The 26335-nt window shown below is 44.4% G+C and overlaps 1 protein-coding gene across 3 annotated transcripts; it reads right to left on the bottom strand.

Annotated features, from left to right (window-relative positions):
• Nucleotides 1-602: 602 nt before the first annotated feature.
• Nucleotides 603-24670, bottom strand: SRI (sorcin). Of its 3 annotated transcripts, none has more exons than XM_056519084.1 (8): nt 24355-24670; nt 8800-8874; nt 8393-8462; nt 5889-5932; nt 3658-3805; nt 2279-2392; nt 2137-2195; nt 603-799 (listed from the first exon to the last, which is right to left on the bottom strand). In XM_056519084.1, exons 1-8 carry the CDS (start codon nt 24397-24399, stop codon nt 773-775), a joined length of 582 nt encoding a protein of 193 aa, XP_056375059.1. In that variant the 5' UTR covers nt 24400-24670; the 3' UTR covers nt 603-772. The 3 variants fall into 3 exon arrangements, with proteins under 3 accessions (XP_056375059.1, XP_056375058.1, XP_056375060.1); XM_056519083.1 differs by lacking the exon at nt 24355-24670 and adding an exon at nt 15550-15666; XM_056519085.1 differs by lacking the exon at nt 24355-24670 and adding an exon at nt 11532-11574.
• Between the last annotated feature and the right edge of the window lie 1665 nt (nt 24671-26335).

Genomic DNA, 26335 nt, shown 5'->3' on the forward strand with positions numbered 1-26335 from the left:
TCTACCTCAGGAACTGGTCACAGCAGGAACAATTGACAGCTTTAAAACAGGATTAGATAGATTCCTGGAACAAAATAAGATTAATGCTTATGAAGAAATATAAAATCTCATCCCTTCCTCAATATCGCGCCGCACCCCTACCCCTTAATTCCCTGGTTGAACTTGATGGACATATGTCTTTTTTCGACCGTACTAACTATGTAACTATATACATATACATATATACACATACATACACATACATACACATACATATACACACACACATACACATACATATACACACACACACACACACACACACACACACATATATATATATACACACACACACACACATATACACATATATATATACATATATATACATATACACATATACACACATATACATACACATACATACACACATATATATATATATATATATACACACATATATATATACATACATATATACACATATATACACATATACACACTACCCATGACAATGCTGTAAAGTGATTTTGCTGCCTGCTTGAACTTTCAGTACATAGGTTTAGTGAGGTCACAGCTTTGTTAGTTACCCAGACAATCGCCCTTTATAGACACTGCCACACTTTTTGCCTCTATACATTTTTGCATTTAATACAAAAAAAAAAAAAAAATTAGTTACAAAACACACAGGATGTTCCATATACACATGCTAGTAGATATCCAGGATTAAAAATAGAACGGAGCTGGTTACAGGCAAAGTGTCATTGATCCCTGTCCGGGGGGGTTCACATTATCAGAGGCTCATGACGCTCATAATGAACTGTGGAGGAAAAGAAGAAATAATTAGAAAATCAAAACCAAAGCATTTAAGTCAATGCTCAACATCTCAAGGAGATTTTGGCTGATAAACCCCTTAGTCCATATTTCATAATTGTCAGTGAAGCCATCTTTTCCTTCTGAGAGAGCTACTTATCCCCTAGCCTTGGTAAGTTTATTTTCGCTAGAGTTAAGTAGCTGATCTATTGGAGCGCCAATGATGCCCGAGAGCTGAACTCAGTTTGTGTGGTATTACCACTCCGCTTCATTCACTTCAAAGGGAACTGAGCTGCAACACCACACACTACCTTAGATACGAGCGGTGCTGTTTTGCAATTATGTTTTCCTAAACCTACATAACCTCTTTAAAGGGGTACTCCACCCCTAGACATTTATCCCCTATCCAAAGGATAGGGGGATAAGATCTTTGATTGCAAGGGTCCTGCCGCTGAGACCCCAGCAATCTGTGCAACACCCTGCATTGGTTTAGAACGCTGGGTGTGGGTGTCGTGACATGATGCCGCACCCCCTCAATGCAAGTCTATGGGAGGAGGCATGGCAGCCACCATAGACTTACATTGAGAGGGCGTGGCCATGACATTACGACAATGTTCCAAATGCTGGGGCAGCAGAGTACCCCTTTAACGTTGTTATAGCAGAGGTCAAAGAGCAAAGATCTGCTCTACCCAAAGGGGAGTTTTAAGCCCAGATGGTCGTTTTTGGCTTTACAGTAATGGGGGGGTGGGGGGTCTAGAGTTCTACAACTTTTCTTTGAATCAAATTATCACTGTTCAGGATCTCTGCTTCCTGTCAGTGTATGGGTGTGTTCATGCAGCGAAATGTCAGTGCAGAATTCCACTGCAGCAGAGTCCTGTTGATTTCAATGGGATTCTGCTGTACTGTACACATGGATTTTCCACAGCAACTCCCTATTCTGGTGTCTGCAAAAAGACTAGGCTTGTCTTTTTGCGGACTCTGCATGGAAATGCATTGCAGTCTACAAGACGGCGCATTTCCGAGCAGTCCTAGCTCCCGCTGGATCGTGCAGTATGTTCGCCAGATATTCTGCACATCTTACACCACGTGAACATGGGCTAAGAAGAGCTCTACACATGTTCAACCTACCCAATTTGGCCCTGGTCACTTTTTTAAAAAATTGGTTTCCAATATCAACTTCAAGGACCGACTGGTCACTTGGGACCCAATACATCCCGCCATTGTCACCAGATAATCCATGTCATTCCCTTCACCTGTCAGTGGCAGATTGGTGGATACTGCCATTACATCATCTTAGTTTTGAAGAGGCACAAATGCCCTGTGTGAACCGTTCCCATTACTCACATCATCATACTGGAAATTCACTATCCCCTGCTGGGCAGCATCTCGTCTTCTGAAGGTATCTGCAAACAATGAAGGTGACATTCGTATTAATGTAAGAAACCAGTGAACAATGAAGCACCTGTTCTATAATTCCGTCACTCACCTGTCAGCGCTCGAATCTTTACACAACAAGCGATGTAGTCATCAAACGTTATCCTTCCATGGGTGCTGTATCTTTGGACAATCACATTCAATGCTTGGGGGCTCAGCCTGTATCCTGAGATTTAGAGTTTTAAGATAATTTACAATAAGTTTTTTTTCCTGGATAAAACAGGATATTAAAAGCGCAACGGAATCCCCATTGAAATCAATGGGACTCTGCTGCGGAATCTCCATGCAACATATCCTAAGTGTCCCAAAAGGTAGAGCTATACTGGCAGACCCCCTTACTGGTTCCATATGGCGGATAAAGTCACTCAGCAATTCCCACATGAGGAAAAACTGATGTTATGGGTAGAGATGAGCGAACTTACAGTAATTCGATTCGTCACAAACTTCTCGGCTCGGTATTTGCTGACTTTATCCTGCATAAATGAGTTCAGCTTTCAGATGGGCTGGAAAAAGTGGATATAGTCCTAGGAGAGAGTCTTCAGCCCACTGGAGCACCTGAAAGCTGAACTCATTTATGCAGGATAAAGTCAGCAACAGCCGAGAAGTTTGTGACGAATCGAATTACTGGAAATTCGCTCCTCTCTAGTGATGGGCATCCAAAAATAATCATGACTCTACATGGGTGTTTTGCTCCAGAGTTTTAAAAAGGGGTACTCCGGTGCTCCAACGTTCTTAATTTTGTTCGGAATATTCGGAGCCTGAGGCATGATGTCATGACCACTACCGCAGGAACCTGGCGTTTGGGCCTCAACAGTGAAACCCCCGCAAACAGACATCTTACCCCCTTTTCTTTGGATAGGGGATAAGATGTCTAGCATTGGAGTACCCCTTTAAAAAGGGCACTATCATTACACTCTTGCTATTGCACTCATGTTAAAAAAAAAATTTAAAGAAAAAAAAAAATGCTGCCACTAGGTGTCTACTTGTCCAGAGCACATTCACATTCTCTCTCTCTCTCTCTCCCTCTCTTGCCCAGACTTTTGACTCCTGCTGGCCTGGCAGAAGTCCAAAATCAGGAAATGCAGCCTGGAGTGCTGAGGAGGGTGTGTGCAGCCTTAGCCAATCATAGCTCATCTCACATTGAACTGCTCTGGGCTACGTGTAGCAGAGTGAGGGATATTGAGTGAAGTTCTCCCCTGTATGGCTTCAGATGATGTCACGCCTGCTGGGGAACGCCCCTTCCCAGTCTGTGGATCTGACTGAGACTGAGCATAAAATACAGAGCAATATCAAGGTAGAAAACTAAAATATAAGGGCGGGGGGTGGTTTATTATGATGGGGGCAGTGAACTGGGAGGATTATAAAATTTAACAATATCATGACAGGTACTCTAAGTCTTTTGCACCATACAACTGATGTTCTCCTACTCACCCATAGTCCCCAATGCGCGCTGAAGCTCCATTCCATCGACTGTGCCGCTCCTGTCTCCATCAAAGGACATGAAGTTCTGCTTCCAGCCATTCAATGCCATCCCTAGTTCCTTAAACTCATTGAAGCCCATCTTGCCCGACATGTCCCTCTTAAGACAACGTTAAGGAAAAACAGGTTTTGTGGGATAAGAACATCCCTTAGACGTTTGGTAAGGTCACTGGAGCTACCAGAAGTGAATCCTTCCCTAAGGGCTCCTGTACACCGATAGGTTACAGGCTCATAATCTGGCCCATTGAGACTAGAGATGAGCGAGTTTACAGTAAATTCGATTAGTCACGAACTTCTCGGCTTGGCAGTTGATGACTATTCCTGCATAAATGAGTTCAGCTTTCAGGTGTTCCCGTGGGATGGAAAAGGTGGATACAGTCCTAGGAAAGAGTCTCCTAGGAATGTATCCACCTTTTCCAGCCCACTGGAGCACCTGAAAGCTGAACAGGAAAAGTCATAAACTGCCAAGCCGAGAAGTTCGTGACGAATCGAATTTACTGTAAATTCGCTCATCTCTAATTGAGACGGCCCACTGTACCCTTCACTGTTATTTTCTGTGGTATGCAAGAGAAATTGTGGTATGTTCCATAAAACACATACTTTTTTGTGGAACTAATGTAGAATGCAGAGTACTAAACTTATGAATAGAGGAAACACTTCTAAGGGGAAAAAATAAAAATAAAAATGGACGAAAATAAAAATAAAGAAAAATCTGGTTGAACTAGCACATCTTGGGAGGAACCACAAGCAATTTTGTTCATGAACAAGACTAAGACTGGGTTCACAACACGTTAATAACATACAGGGACCGGATCTGGCTGGGAAATTGGATATTTCCACACAACTTGTTTTTTGCCAGAAAACAAAAAATTACCACACCACACACAACCAGAAGGGGAAGCCCAGTCTTAGAGTGTGTTCACAAGATCGTAACTAGGCTAGCATTCACTTCAGATTTTGCCAAAATTGTGCAAAAAACTCTCAACCCGAGTGACTGTACCCTTAGGGCATGTTCACACCATTCTAACTCAGTGGGTTACCTGCTGCAAGTTACGATGTGTGAACGTACCCTGAAGAGTACAATCACACGGGCAGATTTTTCATAGCAAAACTTCCACTGAAAGCGGCTAAAACCCACAGTGGGAAACTCTTCTTATTTGCCCATGTGAACTTACCTTTTAGGCTGCATTCACACTACTTTTTGCAATACAGTTCTCAATTTGAAAACAGTATGAAACCGTATGCATTGACTCTCCATTGAAAACCAAACGATGCATCCGTTTTGCAACTTGTACGGTTTTGTCTGGTTTTTTTTCCCCATACCCAAAACCTTAGCCTACCATGGTTCTTGGTACGGGTGAAAACCAGTTTTTTGTTGTTGTTTTATTAAAAAATGTCAATGGGAACTGTAGAGAACCATATGTGCGTACGGTTCCATCTGGTTTGCACCATACGGTTTTTGGCTTTGCACAGTTTTTTCCTTGGAGTTTCAATCAAACAAGTGAAATTTTATTCATAATTGAGTGAAAAGTTAGTAACGTATACTTTTTTCCTTTAAATAAACCCTCCTTATGGCAATTCCGGGCAGATTCCGCTTACTGCAGCCTCCTCTGGAATTTGCGCTTAACGGGTTTCCAGAATTAGAAAACTCTGCTTCTTTCTAGCAAAAAACAGCACCACTCCTGTCCACAGGTTGTGTCTGGTATTGCAGCTCAGCTCCATTGAAGTAAGTGGGTCTAAACTGCAATATCAGACAACCTGTGGACAGGGTTGGTGCTGTTTCTTTGCAAAAAATAAAAATCCCCTTTTAAAAAAGGAGGAGTACTACCCTTCTAGACATCTTATCCCCTATCCAAAGGATAGGGGATAAGATGTCTGATCGCGGGGGTCCCGCCGCTGGGACCCCTGCGATCTCTGCAGCACTCAGTTCTTTGGGAACGCTGGATGAGGGCGGAAGGGTCGTGACAGCACCGCTATGCCCCCTCAATACAAGTCTATGAGAGGGGGCGTAACCAATCAAAACCTTCCAGAAAAGTGCAACCTCCACCTCTAGTCTTAATTTAGAATTTTTATGGGGCATTTTACCTACTACTTTTATTATTTTTTATTTTGGGTTACAAAGAACTGTACTAGTCACACATACGGTAACCGCAGTGGTATTTTGTCTGTAGTCAAAAGGATACATCCAGCATGGCGATCATAAGTCTGCAGGTTTCCAAGTTAAAAGCTGTAAAAGGGGGGGGGGGGGGGGGGGGGGAATGTAATATAAAAGTTAATAAAAAGGAAAAAGAAACTAAAACAACAACATAATACCAAGCAGATACATAGATATATTTCTTAAGATTCCGCTTATGGTTTGAGCAGCCATACAAATAGTCATTACTGTCCAGGAATAGAAAAACAAAAAAAAACGGTAATTTCGTGTATAAACAGCGCCACACCTGTTCTCAGGGGAACTACTCAAACACTTGGCCACCAGTGTGTTCTTACAGACTGGTGTCTTCCATGTATCAAAGACCCACTGGTGTAGAGCGATGTTATTGCAATTCCATAAAGCCCAATCTTTTACAAAAAGGGTACTGGTGAAATTTTTTTTTTCTGGTGCCAGAAAGTTACACATTTGTAAATTACTTCTATTTAAAAATCTTTACCCTTCCAGTATGATGCAGAGGAAATGCTTTTATTTTTGAATTTATTTTTTTGTCTTGTCCACAGTGCTCTCTGGTGACACCTGATGCCCGTATCAGGAACTGTCAAGAGCAGGAGAAAATCCTCATAGCAAACCTATGCTGCTCTGGACAGTTCCTGATACGGGCATCAGGTGTCAGCAGAGAGCACTGGACAATTTTACAAATCTGTGAAGTAATTTACAAATCTGTTTTGTACCAGTTAATTTAAAAAAATAAAATAAAATAAAAATAAAGGTTTTACACCGGAGTCAGAGAGCAGAAACTGGAGTTAGTTTTGGCGAGAGGCCCAGAGGAGCGGAGCAGGAGGACATCAGGAAAAGAGATCCTGAAGCGGGCAATGGGATGATAACGAAACTATCGCTCGTGTCAGCTTTAGTGCCCGTCTGGTCCAGGAACCTATTGCTATGGCCCAGACCGGAGGAGCACCGAAACAGTGGTGCAGTATGTGTGGGAGCCACTGACCTACTACTATATATGGAGGCAGAGGTGAGGGGGCAGTATAGGGTCCTTCTACTATCTATAACCCCATCCAATTATTTGCTATCCCAATGTCCTATTTTTGTCTGAAGGAAATCTGGTCATCCGAGGTTTAATGCCATGGTTCATGGGTGGGATACGCTATAAATGCTCCTTCCTGACTTTAGTGGGGAAAGTCAGACTGTGCAAATAGGTCACAATAAAATGTATTGCTGCAAGAGCGGAGTTTGCTACTTGCTGGGGATTTGCCTTTGTTTTATTACGTATACTGTTTTCCATACCGACTGGATATATAGTTAAAAGGAGTAGTGCAGTGAAAGATAACTTATCCCCCTATCCAAAAGGATAGGGGAGAAGTTATAGATCGTGGTGGGGTCCGACCGCTGGGACCCACCACGATCTCCTGAATGGGGTCCCTGCAGTCTGCCGGAAGCGGCCTCTCTCACGCCTACTGGAAGCCACCGCCAACGACAGGCCCCCCTCCATGTATCTCTCTGGGGTATATAGAGGGGGCGTGTGGGCTGCCGCTCCTTGCGGGAGTTGGCACACCCAGGGCTCAAGTCCTGCAGGAACGCATGGGAATGGTGTTCCTGCACTTTTTTCACAGCAGGAACACTATCCATTAGTAGACGTCCTGCAGAACCAGCTTTTGAGTGGAAATCTTGGGTAAGTTTCCACACTTTTTCCCCCAGGACTTGACCCCTGGGCACACCCCCTGTTAGCAGACTGCCGGGACCCCGTTTAGAAGGTTGCAGGGGCTCCCAGTGGTCAGACCCCCTGCGATCTATAACTTATCCCCTATCCTTTCCACTACTACTATAAATGTACTAAGTTTCCATTTTGACTTGTACTTGCCCCTGTACCAGGAGCTCTTCTCTCCAGCTGGTTTTATCGGGGGATTGTACCGATTATGGTCATGGTATGTAAAAAAAATTAAAATAAAAAAGTGTATTGTTGCAAATCTAACAGCGGAAACGTGGAGCAAATCTGGACAAAAGCTCCCCAGTATATGCGCCCCACGTCAATAAACCCATGTGTTCCTCAACTAGCGCTTTCTACGGCATATAGGAGGAGATTTATCAAAACCTGTGCAGAGGAAAAGTTGCTGAGTTGCCCATAGCAACCAATCAGATCGCTTCTTTCATTTTTCAGAGGCCTAGTTAAAAATTAAAGAAGCAATCTGATTGGTTGCTATGGGCAACTCTTCCTCTGGACAGGTTTTGATAAATCTCCCCCATAGAGTCCAGGACAGACTTTTATCCCCTTTAAGTACATTATAAGTATATAAGTGTATACCCCCCCCCCCCACTGGGAGTGTGGGTAGTTGTCTATATCAGTCAAAGCAATTCTAAAAAATAAGAGCCGAATCTGATGGGTTGCTATGGGTAACTGCTTTCCCCCCAGTTCTGATAAGTCTATTAAGTGATGTCCACATTAGTATACGCCTAATAATGGACATGACACTGACATTCTATGGTACACGTTGGCATACCATCCCATATATTCTCTCGGACACTTACGTTTATATCCTCCAGACATTCCGGCTTGTGTCAGGCATCTCTGCAGCTCCTCAGCGTCTATCTGTCCGTCCTTTATTGGAAGAACAAGAAGTCACAGCATAGATCAATACACTAGTTTGGCCGTTTACATGACTCCTATAGAAGTGAATGGAGAAAGTCACACGTCACCTCTCCATCTACATGGGACGATTGGTGGGAGACCCCTAATCTGGAGATAGATGCAGGTCCCAAAAAGGTTGGCACTACATCTATCAGGTATGGAACATCCTGTGGATAGGCTACATAATATCTATTTTTTTTTCGGAACATTTTTATTGATCTAACAAGAAATTGTACGACAACTTACTATCCTAATGAACTTAGTACAAAACAAGTAAAAAATAAAAAATTGTACAGTAGATACTTACTTGGCCTGCAACAGCTAAAAAATAGCCATACATGGGATCCTGCTGTTGGTACGCACCCCCTGGAGGACCGCCATACTGTAAAACAACCAACCATGTTAAAAAGTAAAAAAATATTTAAAAAAATGTTATACTGTAATTTAAAAAAAACAAAAATTATTATGTGCTATATACCTTTTTTGCAAAACTACAGCATGCCCTGATAGATTGAAAGCTACAGGTTGAGAAACAGAGCTATAGCTGTTGCGCTCCAGGTATTGCAAAACTACAACTCCCAGCATGCCCGGACAGCCGTTGGCTGTCCGGACATGCTGGGAGTTGTAGTTTTGAAACAGCTGGAGGTCCACAGTTTGGAGATCACATATACGGTACATACACTTTTTTTCACCTCCGGAGTTACCCATTTAAGGGATTTTATGATTTGATTAGAATAATATAGGCCTCTTCTTCCAGAGACAGCACCTCTCCTGTCCATAGGCTGGGCTTGGTATTGCAGCTTAGCCCCACAGAAGTAAATAAGCCTAAGCTGCAATACCAGACCCAGCCAGTGGACAGGAGTGGAGCTATAAAAAAAAAAAAAAAAAAAAAAAACATATAATTTTAATGTTTCATTGATATGCAAGTGACAAATCATAATGCAAAAAATAAATGAAAATGTAGATTTATTTAATAAAAATTATATATATATATATATACACTATATATAGTATATCTATCTCTCTCCAACATACTATAACCCTCATTCCAGTAATCTCCATCCTGCAATAGTCCAGAGATTGCTACACTACAAACAGAATGTGTATCACTGTCCTATACTATGGCAGGTGTAGGGTGGGGTTGATTCGCAGACTATATACTGCTGTAATATGATAAGGTAGGTTTTCCTGTAGGCGGATATGGAATTTCCATCAGCATTTACTGCCCACAAAAGACTTGAAAAATGTGACTACAAGTCAATAAAAAGCTTCTGTGTCCTGTCTAGTATAATTAGTCTGCAGGTACACAGGACTCAAGGCCGTACTGCATACTAAATAAATGCCGGTAACTATGTTTCCCCATTGCCATGACAGCACCACCTGAGACAAGATACCTGAGAACAAAAAGTAGATCCCTCCTCCCCAGCCTCAGTATTTCCGAGACCAGAAGAGCCTTCTTAACCCGTCCAGGACCAAGGGCGTACAGGTGCACCCTCGGACCCTGGTACTTAAGGACCAATAGCGTACCTGAGAACAGGTTAAACCCGGTGGGTCCAGGTTGCTACGGGCAGCAGGGACCCCCAGCTAATGCCATGCATGGTCAATTGGGCCCATGCCCAGCATTAGCCCTTTAGACACCGTGATCAAAGTTGACTGCGGCATCTAAAAAGACAGTAAAAGTGTCCCGGCAGCTCAGCTGAGCTGATCGGGACATTGCGATTATCCCGATCAGCTTACCGGAAGACAGGGTCCTCACCTGTCTCTTAGTCATCCGTTTCTCGATCTGCTGATCCTAGCCTGATCAGTATATCAGAGGAAAGAAAAAAAAAGTGAATTAACCCCTTCCCTTATAAAAAGTTCATATCACCCCTTTCCCTCCCCCCCCCCTATTTTTAAAATAAATTAATAAAAATCATCATCATATGTGGTACTGCCGCGTGCGTAAATGTCAGAACTATTAAAATATAAAAGGTTAGCTAAACTGCAAGGCCGATTGTGTACACATAAATACTAGGTCCAAAATTATGCTTTTTTTGTCAGTTCATATACCATAAAAATGTATAAAAAGCGATCAAAAAGTCCCATCAAAACAAAAAATGGTACCGATAAAAACTACAGACCACAGCGCAAAAATTAGCCATCATATAGCCCCGTATGCAGAAAAATAACGTTATAGGGGTCAGAAGATCACAATTTTAAACATACTAATTTTGATGCATGTCGTTAGGATTTTTTTTTTTAAAGTAGTAAAATAAAACCTATATAAGGCTGGGTCCACACTACGTTTTCCCCCATATGGGAGTGCATACGGCAGGGGGGAGCTAAAAGCTCGCGCTCCCGTATGTCACCGTATGCGCTCCCGTATGTCATTCATTTCAATGAGCCGACCGGAGTGAAACGTTCGGTCGGCTCATTTTTGCGCTTTTACAACCGGACCTAAAACTGTGGTCAACCACGGTTTTAGGTCCGGTTGTAAAAGCGCATACGGCGCAAAAATGAGCCGACCGGACCGAACGTTTCACTCCGGTCGGCTCATTGAAATGAATGACACACGGGAGCGCATACGGTAACATACGGGAGCGCGAGCTTTTAGCTCCCCCCTGCCGTATGCGCTCCCGTATGGGGGAAAACGTAGTGTGAACCCAGCCTAAATTGGGTATCCTTGTGACCGCATGGACCTACAGAATAAAGCTAAGGCGTCATTTTTACCAGAAATTGCACTGTGTAGAAATGGAATTACAAATTGGCTTTTTCTTTTTTTCAAATTTCACCCCACAAATATAATATAATATAATATAATATAATATTATATATATATATATATATATATATATATATATTTTGGTTTTGCATTAGATTTTGTTATTAAATGATTGAGGTCATTACAAAGTACAATTGGTGGCGTACAAAACAAGCCCTTATATGGGTCTGTAGGTGCAAAATTGAAAGTTATGATTTTTAGAATGTGAAGTAGAAAAAAATAAATAAAAATGAAATAGCAAAATATGAAAAAATGGCCTGGTCCTTAAGGGGTTATACTCAGGGGTCAAGTCCTGCAGGAACGCAGGGGGAGATTCATCAAAACCAGTGTAGAGGAAGAGTGGTGCAGTTGCCCATAGCAACCAGATTGCTTTCCTTTTTAACAAGGCCTTTGAAAAATGAAAGCAGCAATCTGATTGGTTGCTATGGGCAACCTTTACTCTGCACAGGTATTGATAAATATCCCATTTAGGTCCTGCACTTTCACAGCAGTAACACCATTCCCATTAGCAGGATCAGCCCTTGAGTGGAAATTATGAGTTCCCTCACTTTTTCCACGACTTGACCCTTGGTTAAGTTATTAACAACATGAAAATGTATACAAGAGAGAATTCACCAAATTGCGAACCTAAACCCAGTGAGAAACACACCACCATAAAATAAAAGGGTGGTGCGGTGACTAAAGGGTGTCTGGTTAACCCTTTCTATTCGTGACGCCAGGGTGTGGGCTCCTCTGTAATGCTTGTCCTACCGCCACCCTTCCCAAGAGTGATGGGGAGGTATAGAATAATTGAATGTCCACAACCAGAGAGTTTGCTGAAAACAGTTGGAACTTTTACTGAAGATTTTATACAAGCTTCACAATAGGAAAAGTCTCTAGAAATGCAAATTCTCTTGGAGATTGACAAAGGTTGTGACCTTAACCTGTTAAGGACCCAGGGCGTAAACTTACACCCCGAGTAACGGTCCTGCGATATAACGCGGGGTCACACGATGACCCCGCATCATATCGCGGCAGGCCCGGCGTCATAGTGAAGCCGGGACCCGCCGCTAATAGCGCGCGGCACTGATCTCGGTGCCGCGCTATTAACCCTTTAGCCGCACGCTCAAAGCGAAAGTAAAAGTGCCCGGCTAGCTCAGGGAGCTGTTCGGGATCGCCGCGGTATAATCGCGGCATCCCAAACAGCTGTAGCACAGGAGGAAGGTCTCTTACCTTCCTTCCTGCAGTCCGATCGCCGAATGAATGCTTCAAGCCTGAGATCCAGGCTTGAGCAATCAATCGCCGAAAATACTGATTGATCCATTCCTATAGAGATGCATCAGTGTTAAAGATCAGTAAATGCAATGTTATAGCCCCTTATGGGGGCTGTAATATTGCATAAGAAAAAAAAATAAAAAAAAATCATTAACCCTGTCAATTATCCCTTCCCCTAAGAAAAGTTTGAATCACCCGGCATTTCCAAGAAAAAAAAAAAAGGAAATAAAAATAAACATGTCGTATCGCCGCGTGCGGAAATGTCCGAATTATAAAAATATACCACTTTTTAAACCGCACATTCAATGGCGTACGTGCAAAAAAATTCCAAAGTAGCACATTTTTGATCACTTTTTATGGTATAAAAAGTGATCAAAAAGTCTGATCAGAACAAAAATGGCACCGCTAAAAACTTCAGATCACGGCGCAAAAAATGAGTCCTCATAGCGCCCTGAACACAGAATAAAAAAGTTATAGGGCTCAGAAAACGACAATTTTAAAACTTATAATTTTCCTGCATGTTTTTATGATTTTTTTCTGAAGCGATACAAAATCAAACCTATATAAGTAGGGTATTTTAACCGTATGGACCTACAGAATAAAGATATAAAGATAAGGTGTCATTTTTGCCAAAAAATGGACTGCGTAAAAACGGAAGCCCCCAAAACTTATAAAATAGTGGTTTTTCATAAATTTTGTCGCACATTGATTTTTTTTCCCCGTAGATTTTTGGGTAAAATTACTAAATGTCATTACAAAGTAGAATTAGTGACGCAAAAAAATAAGCCATCATATAGAATTTTAGGTGAAAATTTATGTTATGTTTTTTTTTAACCTCTTAAGGACGCAGGGCGTATGGATACGCCCTGCATCCCGAGTCCTTAAGGACGCAGAGCGTATCCATACGCCCGTGGGAATTCCGGTCCCCACCGCTAGCCGGTTGGGGACCGGAGCCGGATGCCTGCTGAAATCGTTCAGCAGGCATCCCGGCATATCGCCCAGGGGGGTCATTATGCCCCATGTCGGCGATCGCCGCAGATCGCTGGACAATTCAGTCCAGCGATCTGCGGCGATTCCGGGTCAATCGGGTCTCCAGTGACCCGGAATAACTGGCTGTTCGGGGCCTGCAGGGGTGAGGTGGCACCTCACGATCGCCCTGATTCGTCGGCCGGATTACCGGCCGACCAATCAGGGCGCCTGCTGCGGGCGTCACTCCCGCACCCGCTCCGCCCCTCTTCCGGAGGGCGTGAGCGGGAAGACGACCCCGGGTGCTGGGGACCCCGATCCCCGGCGTCCATGTTGGGATTGGGGCCCCAGGAGCGACGGCGGCGGCGAGGGACAGCCTGCGATGGAGCAGCAGCAGGAGGAGAGTTACAGCCTCCTGCTGTTGCTTAGCAACAGCTCCCAGCATGCAAAAAGGGCATGCTGGGAGCTGTAGTTATGCAACAGCAGGAGGCAGACCACCACAACTCCCAGCATTCCCTTATGGGCATGCTGGGACTTATGGTTTTGCAACAGCTGGAGGCACATTTTTTCTATGGAAAAGTGTACCTTCAGCTGTTGTATAACTACAACTCCCAGCTTGCACAAACAGCTAAAGTGCATGCTGGGAGTTGTAGTGGTGCATCTGCTGGTTGCATAACTACAACTCCCAGCATGCCCATTGGCTGTCGGTGACTGCTGAGAGTTGTAGTTTTGCAACAGCTGAAGGCACACTGGTTGTGAAACTTAGTTTTTTTTTTTACCTAACTCAGTGTTTCACGACCGGTGTGCCTCCAGCAGTTGCAAACTACAACTCCCAGCAGTCACCTTACACCATGCACCGTACATGCTCGGAGTTGTAGTTTTGCAACAGCTGGAGGCACACTGGTTTTGAAACACTGAGTAAGGTCACAAACTCCGTGATACATAACCAGTGTGCCTACAGCTGCTGCAAAACTAAAACTCTCAGCATGTACAGTCTGTCAGCGCATGCTGGGAGTTGTAGTTTTGCAACAGCTGGATGTCCCCCCCAATGTGAATGTGCAGGGTACACTCACATGGGCGGAGGCTTACAGTAAGTATCGGGCTGCAAGTTTGAGCTGCAGCAAATTTTCTGCAACAGCTCAAACTGCCAGCGAGAAACTACTGTGAACCCCCGCCCGTGCGACTGTACCCTAAAAACACTACACTACACTACCACAAAAAATAAAATAAAAAGTAAAAAACACTACATATACACATACCCCTACACAGCCCCCCTCCCCTCCCCAATAAAAATGAAAAAACGTCTGGTACGCCATGGTTTCCAAAACGGAGCCTCCAGCTGTTGCAAAACAACAACTCCCCGTATTGTCGGACAGCCGTTGACTGTCCAGGCATGCTGGGAGTTTTGCAACAGCTGGAGGCACCCTGTTTGGGAATCACTGGCGTAGAATACCCCTATGTAATCCCTAATTTAGGCCTCAAATGCGCATGATGCTCTCACTTTGGAGCCCTGTCTTATTTCAAGGCAACAGTTAAGGGTCACATATGGGATATCGCCGTACTCAGGAGAAATTGGGCTTCAAATTTTGGGGGGTATTTTCTGCTTTTACCCTTTTTAAAAATGTAAAGTTTTTGGGAAAAGAAGCATTTTAGGTAAAAATGTTTTTATTTTTTTTACATATGCAATAGTCGTGAAACGCCTGTGGGGTATTAAGGTTCACTTAACCCCTTGTTACATTCCGAGGGCTCTAGTTTCCAAAATGGTATGCCATGTGGGTATTTTTTGCGGTCCTGGCACCATAGGGGCTTCCTAAATGCGGCATGCCCCCAGAGCAAAATTTGCTTTCAAAAAGCCAAATGTGACTTCTTCTCTTCTGAGACCTGTAGTGCGCCAACAGAGCACTTTTCACCCCCATATGGGGTGTTTTCTGAATCGGGAGAAATTGGGCTTCAAATTTTGGGGTGTATTTTCTGCTATTACCCTTTTTAAAAATGTAAAACTTTAGGGAAACCAAGCATTTTAGGTAAAAATTTTTTTTTTTTTTTTTTTTTACATATGCAAAAGTCGTGAATCACCTGTGGGGTATTAAGGTTCACATTACCCCTTGTTACGTTCCCCGAGGGGTCTAGTTTCCAAAATGGTATGCCATGTGGTTTTTTTTGCAGTTCTGGCACCATAGGGGCTTCCTAAAGACGCTCCTTCCCTTCTGAGCCCTCTACTGCGAATACTTTCGGGGGTGCAGTTTTTATAATGGGGTCATTTGTGGGGTATTTCTAATATGAAGGCCCTTCAAATCCACTTTAAACATGAACTGGTCCCTGAAAAAAAAAAAAAGAGAGTTTCAAAATTTTGTGAAAAATTGGAGAATTGCTGCGGAACTTTGAAGCCCTCTGGTGTCTTCCAAAAGTAAAAATCTCATCAATTTTATGATGCAAATATAAAGTAGACATATTGTATATGTGAATAAAAAAAAAAAATGTTGAATATCCATTTTCCTTACAAGCAGAGAGCTTCAAAGTTAGAAAAATGCAAAATTTTCAAATTTTTCATCAAATTTTGGGATTTTTCACCAAGAAAGGATGCAAGTTACCAAAAAATTTTTACCACTACGTTAAAGTAGAATATGTCACGAAAAAACAATCTCGGAATCAGAATGATAACTAAAAGCATTCCAGAGTTATTAATGTTTAAAGTGACAGTGGTCAGATTTGCAAAAAATGGCCGAGTCCTTAAGGTGAAAAAGGGCTCAGTCCTTAAGGGGTTAAAGTTAAGGAGGAAAAATTGAAAATGAAAATAAAAAAAAAATAAAAGGGGTGAGCCCGGGTCCTTAAAGGGTTAAGAAATTTTGAGTCCTTAGACTGATATGCGCTGTTCCACTGGATTTAGGGGATTAGTTACAGTCCAGTAGTCACGCTAGCTTTAGCGGGAGTAGTTTAGAACTCACGGTTTAGTTTATGCTGAGGACGGTAGGTTTTCTGGCCTAGCGTGTCTTTAGAAGTTGCGCAGATCCGTCCTGCTAGTCCGGCATCCACGAGAGCAGCAACCCAAGAGAGCGATCATTGGCTACAGCTCCCTTATATGGGCAGGGGCTGGACTAGAGCCAATTGGTCCAATACTTCTGTCAATCACCTTTACATAGGATTATGGGTAGCATGTGACCCAAGGACCTCCAAAGGTCCTCTAACATACCATAGAGGAATTAACATGGTCACATGACCAAAGGTCCTGCGACGCTAACAAGGCAAGTGTGTGTGTATGTGTGTGTATGTGTGTGTGTGTATGTGTGTGTATGTGTGTGTATGTGTGTGTATGTGTGTGTATGTGTGTGTGTATGTGTGTGTGTATGTGTGTGTATGTGTGTGTGTATGTGTGTATATATATATATATATATATATATATATATATATATATATATATATATATATATATATATATATATATATATATATATATATATATATATATATATATATTTATATTATTTTACACACACATATACACACACATATACACACACATATACACACACACACAGGTAAACATCACAGATTTAGAATAGAGGAGAGGAGAGGCGACTGGGGGCTGTCCCACCTGAGCGTAGTTACTTTGACTTTGGGGACCACCATACAAGGTACGGTATACAATACAGTGGGAATGCCCCGGTGCTGTCATGGCTCGGGGAAACAACTTTGGTTTTTAGCCAAAGGGCAGAATTTGACCAGGCAGACAGCCTCAAGAAATCTGAGGAAGCATCCACCAAGAAAGCGGCAGATTTTTTTTATCCATAGGATCCCTAAGGACTCCCAAGTCTTCCAAGGGAAAGGCCCCTTTCCTAGAAATTTTAGAACTAGATAAAATCGATTTTTGGAACCTTTTCCCACATCGTAGGATCCTCATCAAAGAGATATTTGCGTTTTAGAGCCCTGGGAAAAAAAGGCTTATCAGGGTTTTCACATTCTTTTGTTAAGACCAGAAATGCATCTATGAACCGGAAACACCCTCTGCTTCCTTGGATCAAGGCCCCTAAAAACATTATATCCCGGACAGTTTTAACCTCTTTCGGATCCTCCATGTTCATAGCCATGCGGACATTTTTAATAAGTCCATCTGTGTCTTCAGCTAGGAAAAACGGTCTTCTGGACGTAGGGTCCTCAGAAGAAGAAGACTCATCACCTGAATCTACAATACCCTCTTGTGATCCCATGGCAGGTGGTACTATACCCGCAGGGGCTTCAGGGGTTTGGCAAGCAGAAGAATTTAACCCCTTCAGGGAATTCTGAATCTCCATTTTAATCATTTCTTGAATGAAGGTTAGCAAAGATAGAACTTCTGCCAAGAAAACTTACTACACAAGAAGCACAGGTCTGCTTGTCATAACCCTTGGGAAGATTTAAAGGCATTATACGCCAAATGTTTCTTTTGAGGATTTTATTGTTAAGGAACATCGCCCTAGAAAATAAACCGTATCTAGCGTTAATGAGGAAAAAAAAAAAAAAAAAAACTCTGTAGAGTGAATGGGGCCTTAGGGCGCATTCCGCTCAGACCTCAAATCTAAGTACCGTATATACTCAAGTATAAGTAGAGCTTTTCAGCACGATTTTTCGTGCTGAAAGCACCCCCCTCGGCTTATACTCGAGTGAACCCTCAGCCTGTCAGTTCCTTCTCAGTGGTCTTCAACCTGCGGACCTCCAGAGGTTGCAAAACTACAACTCCCAGTATGCTGTAGAGGTCCGCAGGCTGAAGACCACTGCGGCCTTAGTCATCATCCAGAGGCCCCCCTTTAGTTTTCTACTCACCTCCCCTCGGCGGGAAAGAAGGGTGAGCTGGTCCGGGCCATCTATGCTGCAGGGACCGACCGGTGGGGAGGGTTAGTCGTTCCGGGCTGTCCATTTTCACCACGGGGGGGTGGGCCCTCTTCTCCAGGCCTGCCCCTGACTAGTGACACTGCCTTGACGACGACGCACAGGGACGTTCATTCGATGATGTATTTCCCACCCTAGGCTTATAGTCGAGTCAATAACTTTTCCTGGGTTTTTGGGGTGAAATTAGGGGCCTCGGCTTATACTCGAGTATATACGGTATGGTGCCAGATTAGTTTATGGCTGTAGGGGACACATTCTTAGGCTGGGTTCACATCATGTTTTCAGCCAATACGGGACTGCATACGGCTGGGAAGAGCTAAAACCTTGCGCTCCCGTATCCCGTCCGTATGTATTTAATTTCAATAGGCCGACCGGAGTGAAACGCTTACTCCGGTCGGCTCATTTTTGCCCTGGTTGCGGATTTCCCACCGGACCTAAAACAGTGGTCAACCACGGTTTTAGGTCCAGTGGAAAACCGCTTACGGGGCAAAAAAAAGAGCCGACCGGAGTCAGCGTTTCACTCCGGTCGGCTCATTGAAATTAAATACATACGGGAGCGCCAGATTTTATGTGTGAATAGACCCTAAAGGGGTATTCCATGAAAAAAAATATATATATAAATAAAAAAAGATTTAAAAAAAATAAATAAAAAAAAAATCATATCAACTGGCTCCAGAAAGTTAAACAGATTTGTAAATTACTTCTATTAAAAATAAATAAAAATCTTAATCCTACCAGTACTCAGCTGCTGAAGTTGAGTTGTTTCTGTTTAACAGTGCTCTCTGCTGACACCTCTGTGTCTCAGGAAGGTTTGCTATGGGGATTTGCTGCTACTCTGGACAGTCCCCCCCCCCCCCTCCCCATGGAATACCCCTTTAAGGCATTGATTCCCCAACCAGGGTGCCTCCAGATGTTTCAAGACTACAACTCCCAGCATGTCCGGACAACCACTGGCTGTCCGGGCATGTTGGGAATTATAGTTTTGAAATAGCTGGAGGGCCTCTGGTTGGGGGAAACACTGCTTTAGAGGTGCATAAGAAATCTTATGTTCCTGTCAAGAAACCCACTCCCCATTCCGGAACGAAACGCACGGATGCGTCACCCCTTGTCTGTGTTAAAGAGGTCAGCCTCCAATAAAACTATAAAAAAAAAGGACCTACCCAGAGCCAAAGTCCAGCAGTAAGAACCATCCTGTTATCTAAATTGGCGTGAAGGTCATAAAAAGGGAAATGTCATGGTTTGCAGACGAACACCTACAGTGTGTTATCTGAAGGGGATCCTATAGATACGGACGTTGTTTTACACCCAATCTGGAGGACAATAACCATTCGGAATGTAAACTGATCCATTACTTCACTAAAGCTAATAATAACTCTATATGGCGTTTACATAGAGCTTCTAGCAACAAGACAAAGTCAACGCCGCCCAACCTTAATCCTGCCCTTGGGGTTTTTTTATTTTATTTTTTTTGCCATTGAGATTTTTTTCCCCCCCTGTCAAAATAAATTTTTATTTTCGTGTGTATTTTTTATTTTTTTATTTTTGTTTGTTTTTGTCATTCTATAAGCCTCTCAAATTAGGAGTTAAAGAGGGAGATTTATCCGAACCTGTGCAGAGGAAAAGTGGTGCAGTTGCCCATAGCAACCAATCAGATCGCTTCTTTCATTTCTGAAAAATGAAAAAACAATCTGATTGGTTGCTATGGGCAACTGGTTCTCTTTTCCTCTGCACAGGTTTTGATAAATCTCCTAAAACGTATTGGATTGAGTGGATATATAGTTACGTTTTTAATATTGTTTGTCTATTATTTGATTAGGATTTTAAAAAAGGGACTTAGAAAGCAGTAGTCCAGGATTGGAAAACTTATCCCCTAGGGCAGTGGCCTCCAGATGTTGCAAAACTACAACTCCCAGCATGCACGGACAGCCAACGGCTGTCCGTGAATGCTGGGAGTTGTAGTTTTGCAACATCGGGAGGTCCGCAGGTTGATGAGGACCACTGCCCTAGGGGATAAGTTTCAGATTGCCGGGTGCCCGACCGTTGGGACCCCCGCGATCTCCCATAGGGGGCCCCCAGCATTCCGGCCTGAGAGCACGCGTCAACCACCGCACGAAGCGGCGGCCGGCCGACCCCCCCCCCTCCGCCCCAATACAGCACTATGGCAGAGCCAGAGATTGCCGAAAGCATCGCTCCCATAAAGTTGTACTGAGGGGGCGTGTCAGCCGCCACTTCATTCGGTGGTCAACACATCCCCTTACCGCAGACTGGCAGGGACGTACGGGAGATTGCGCGGGGGGGGCCCTAATCGCAGCAGCTGGACCTCCCGCAATCAGAAACTTATCCCCTATCCTTAGAATAGGAGAATATATATATATATATATATATATATATATATATATATATATATATATATATATATATATATATATATATATATATATATATATATATACACACATACACATACATACATATACATACATACACAGCTCATTACACAACCTTTTCAGGTAGTGTTCCCTGGTATCAGCTTAGCTCCTGTTAAGGAATATATTCCCCCTACCCAGAATGCCTGCGGAGTGCTAAATGGCCTAACCTGAATCTCCGTTACACCTGAAGAGGTGTCCTCTCCCTGAGCAGTCTGCAGGAAGTGAAGTTTTGTCCCCAGCAGAAAGCTGCAGCAGACACACCTCCTCCATGTATCTCTATGGGGTACTGGTATTGGGGCATGTTGGCAGCATACTGCCGCAGCCCTGTCCAGGAGATACCGGGGGTCCCCATAAGTTATATTGCACTACAGATGTCCTTTAACCTTTCTAATATACATCATAAGAACATTTTATTTCCTTTTTACAGAAATCATTTGTGTCCAAGCAGAAGCACAGGCATGGACAAAGTCTTGTAAGTGAGGGTGGGCCAGCGCTCCTCTGTGCTCTCTCCTGTATGATAGGACAGGGGCGCGCCATCAGACAGGCGAGAGAGCGCACAGAGGAGTGCTATCAGACAGGCGAGAGAGCGCACAGAGGAGTGCTATCAGACAGGCGAGAGAGCGCACAGAGGAGTGCTATCAGACAGGCGAGAGAGCGCACAGAGGAGTGCTATCAGACAGGCGAGAGAGCGCACAGAGGAGTGCTATCAGACAGGCGAGAGAGCGCACAGAGGAGTGCTATCAGACAGGCGAGAGAGCGCACAGAGGAGTGCTATCAGACAGGCGAGAGAGCGCACAGAGGAGTGCTATCAGACAGGCGAGAGAGCGCACAGAGGAGTGCTATCAGACAGGAGAGAGAGAGCACAGAGGAGTGCTATCAGACAGGAGAGAGAGAGCACAGAGGAGTGCTATCAGACAGGAGAGAGCACAGAGGAGTGCTATCAGACAGGAGAGAGCACAGAGGAGTGCTATCAGACAGGAGAGAGCACAGAGGAGTGAACGCACAGAGGAGTCCTATCAGACAGGAGAGAGCGCACAGAGGAGTGCTATCAGACAGGAGAGAGCACAGAGGAGTGCTAGTCCACCCTCACTTACAGGACTTTGTCCATGCCTGTTCTTCAGCTTTGATAAAGCCATGATTTCTATATAAAAAGGAAATAAAATTCTTATGAAGTATATTAGAAACGTTAATGTTTTGCCAAGATGTACAACACAAGAGATTTTGGATCTGACAGCGCCCATTTAAGACAGTCTTGGAAACATGTTAGGACAACTGTTCCTAAAATCCATCAGCCTTGGCAAGTACCATCATGGGAGCCAACGGTCGCTCCTTTCTCCCACTTTCATGGTTGAGCATGAGAGTTGTCGTTTTGCAACTGCTGGAGGCACCATAGTTGGGGGGGGGGGGGGACGAAAGTGGGATCGATACAGGTTTCTCCTAGGCAGGATTAGTTACTATGGATTTACCAACTACATCTACTACTCTATCAGGAAAATAATAACCCCCCCCCCCCCCCCCCAATGCAATGCAGCACCCTCAGTATAGCACCATACATAAAATTTAACCCATTACAGGTGCATGTTCGCCCATATCTAACTCCCACAACCTCTGGATGTGAACTTAAAAGCCTGTTCAGCCGGGCCCCTATATTTACTACCGGAGTTACAAAGATCCCCTCTAAATGGCCTCCTATTGTGTGAGCGCTGCCTCCCACCACTTCCCCCATTGACCCGGACACCACAAGCCACAGAGAACTGCAGCTCAGCCCATAGGTGTGCAAGCAGTTAAAGTTTTGCAACAGCTGGGGAACTATAGGGGCATGCTGGGAATTATAGTTCGGTAACAATAAACCCTAAAGCAATGTTTCCCCAACAAGGGTGCGTACAGCTGTTGCAAAACTACAACTCCCAGCATGCCTGGACAGCCGTTGGCTGTCCGGGCATGCTGGGAGTTGTAGTTTTGCAATAGCAGGCGGCACCCTGGTTGCGAAACAATGCCATAGAGGCTCTCGATGCATGCTAGGAGTTGTAGTTTTGCAACAGCTGGGGAACCAAAGAGGATGGGCATGCTGGGAATTGTAGTTCTGCAACAAGGGGATGCTGGGAATTGCAGGTCTGCAACAAGGGCCATAAAGCAATGTTTCCCAATCAGCTGTTGCAAAACGACAACTGCTGTCCGGGCATGCTGGGAATTGTAGTTTTGCAACAGCAGGTGGCACCCTGGTTGGGAAACACTGCCATAGAGGCTGTCAATGCATGCTGAGAATTGTATTTTTTCAACAGCTGGGGAACCAAGGAGGATGGGCATGCTGGGAATTGTAGTTCTGCAACAAGAGCCATAAAGCAATGTTTCCCCAACAAGGGTGCCTACAGCTGTTGAAAAACTACAACTGCTGTCTGGGCATGCTGGGAGTTGTAGTTTTGCAACAGCAGGAGGAACCCTGGTTGGGGGAACACTGTCAGAGGCTGTCAATGCATGCTGGGAGTTGTAGTTTTGCAACAGTTAGAGCCACAGAGGCTGTAGGAGCGTACTGGGGAGTTAAAGTTTTGCAACAGCTAGGGAACTAGAGAGGATGGGCATGCTGGGAATTATAGTTCTGCAAAAAGAGCCATAAAGCAATGCTTTTCAACCAGGGTGCCTATAGCAGTTGGCTATCTGGGAATCCTGGGAGTTGTAGTTTTGCAACATCAGGAGGCACCCTGATTGGGGAACACTGCCATAGAGGCTGTCAATGCATGTTAGGAGTTGTAGTTTTGCAACAGCTGGGGAACCAAAGAGGATGGGCATGCTGGGAATTGTAGTTCTGCAACAAGAGCCATAAAGCAATGTTTCCCAACCGGGGTGCATACAGCTGTTGCAAAACTACAACTCCCATCATGCCCAGATAGCCAACAGCTGTCCGGGCATGCTGGGAGTTGTAGTTTTGCAACCATTATAGGCACCCTGGTTAAAAAACACTGTCATATAGGCTGTCAATGCATGCTGGGAGTTGTAGTTTTGAAACAGCTATAGAGCCGCAGAGGCTTTAGGAGCATACTAGGGAGTAAGTTTTGCAACAGCTGGGGAACCAAACAGGATGGGCATGCTGGGAATTGTAGTTCTGCAACAAGAGCCATAATGCAATGTTTCCCAACTAGGGTGCCTATGGCAGTTGGCTGTCCAGGAATCCTTGGAGTTGTAGTTTTGCAACAGCAGGAGTCACCCTGGTTGGGAAACACTGCCATAGAGTCTCTCAATGCATGCTGGGAGTTGTAGTTTTTGCAACAACTGTAGAGAAAAATAGGAGGGCACGCTGGGAGTTGTAACTCCCCCCACAAGGGATCAATATAAACCCTGCAGACAGGAACCACACCCTGTGCATCACTGAATGGAAGCTCTGGGGACCAGGTGCAGAAGCAATGCAGCACCCACAGTACACGGGATTAACCCCCTCTATACCAGCCCTGATCACCTGACTCTGCGGAATACATTGCATACCAACAAAAAGTAGGTGCTGGCCCCCCGCACCCCAGTACAAGAGGAGTCAGCCCATTGCATTAAACGTATAATGACTATAGTAAACCGGATGCCATGCGGGCACAGGACTCACCCCCGGCTGTGGGTAGTAACCGCCGCCCGCTCCTGGATACGCCATGGCTGCAGAGATGAAGACTACGAGCACCGAACCTCTCCCTGATAAACTAGCCGCACGAAGCCCCGCCCCGTCCTCCCCGGGGATGTAGAGGTGAAAGGGGCGGGGCGAGGTCAGCCTGCTGCCATACTCAAAAACTCCGCCCTCTTCTCATTTAGACTACGGTAAGGTGAAACTCCGCCCTCTTTGTGTCGCACTCTATGGGGGGCGGGGCGTTGTCAGAAGAACAACTCGTATTCTAGGAACATGAAGCCCCTCCCCCTAGTGATGAGCCTGTGAAGGGGGCGGGGCGTTGTCAGACTAACATTTCGTATCTAGTAAAGCGTAGCCGCGCCCTCTTCCTGTCATTGATTGTTATTAAATGTAACTCCGCCCCCTACATTCCTGACCGCTAAGACGTTTCCTTGTGAACGTAACAAAACACTAAGCCCCGCCCACTCCTGGATTCCATTCCAGAAATAGGCGGGGCTATGCTTGCCTTGAAAATAACTAGCTGTGAGATTAACCCTTTCATGACGCAGCCAATTCACTGTTTTTTCCTCCTCCCCCTTTTGATAGCCATATGTCATTCAATTTTCCACCCACAGACCCATATGAGGATTGTTGTTGTATACAGGACCAATTGTACTTCGTAATAGTGTCACTTATTTTACCACCTCATTTTGCTACTTTACTTTTTTACAACTTTTAAAAATGTTTTATTTATCTTAAATCCGTCCCACTATATGACGTGTATACATCATAACAGGAAGGTAGTTAAAGGGGTACTCCCATGCCCCAGCATTCAGAACATTAGATCGGGTGGCCATAATCGTGATGTCACAGGCAAGCCTCTCCACGCCCAATCCATTCAAGTCTATGGGAGGGGGGAGGTTGTCACGCCCCCTCCAATAGACATAGAGGGGCACAGCGTGACGTCACTATCACTGCCACCAGAACCTGGCGTTTATTTGGAACTTAGTGAGGTGTCCCGGTACCGTATTGCATACCGTACCTTGTATGGTGGTCCCCAAAATCAGAGTTACTACGCTCATGTAGGGTCCCCCAGGTGGGACAGCCCCTAGTTGCCTCCTCCTTCTCTAATTTTACAATGTTTATGTGTACATATGTGGTGTCCCGGTACCGTATTTCATACGTTACCTTTGTAGAGGTCCCCATAGTCATAGTCCCTAGGAACGTAGGGGTCCCTCTTCTATAGTTATCCCCTTGTCACCCCTCAGTTAGTCTATGACTGTATAGAAGTTTTTATAAGTATTGAAATATGTATATATGTAATTGCCTACCTGTTCACACGTAGCAGGACCTGCAGGTCACGTGATTAGGTTAGAACTCTATGGTTTTGCTACAGGACCTTTGGAGGTTCCCATGACGTGTTCCCCCACAATGCAATGTAACGGTGAGTGACAGTTGTTATGGACCAATCCAAACCAGCCGGCCCCTGCCCATATAAGGGACCTTGCGCCATCTTGATCCCTCTCTTGGGTTGCTGACTCTGGAAGAAGTAGGACCTCCGCAGCTTACAAGACGATTTACTAGGCCAAAGCCTTGCGGCCTCGGCCTCTAATATAGCGGATAGACTAAGTAATTCCCGCTACTCCCCACAAGATCATTGGACCTAAACGCACCCTTAAATCCAGCGGATCTCTGCTACAAAACCCCTAAGAAGCTAAATTGAGCTTATCTGATCCCAACCGACTGTCAATCGCTGCTCAGCTATATCTATAGAGACTCTGTTATCTGGACTGTTAATATTGCTGCATGTACAGAAATTCTTCAGTAAAAGTTCCTGCAAGTTTTCAGTTAACAGCGGTTGTGGACAATTCTTTATTTCTGCATCACTTATTGCTCTTGGGAAGGGTGGCAATAGGCCTATCAAGAATTACAGAATTTAACCCTCACCCTGGCGTCACGAGTGACAAGGGTTAACAGCGCCCTTTAT

The sequence above is a fragment of the Hyla sarda genome, chromosome 5 (assembly GCF_029499605.1).
Source record: "Hyla sarda isolate aHylSar1 chromosome 5, aHylSar1.hap1, whole genome shotgun sequence".
Lineage (NCBI taxonomy): Eukaryota > Metazoa > Chordata > Amphibia > Anura > Hylidae > Hyla > Hyla sarda.

Bases quoted from the DNA above. Each gene is read 5' to 3' on its own strand.
- SRI (XM_056519083.1), bottom strand. From the start codon at position 15,651: ATGGTGCCAGAACTGCAAAAAAAACCACATGGCATACCATTTTGGAAA. The intron at 8,463-8,799 runs GTAAGTATCTAC...CTTCCAATAAAG, and splicing joins TTTTAGCTGTTGCAGGCCAA to GACGGACAGATAGACGCTGA. The intron at 5,933-8,392 runs GTAAGTGTCCGA...CCCCTTTTACAG, and splicing joins AATGTCTGGAGGATATAAAC to CTTTTAACTTGGAAACCTGC.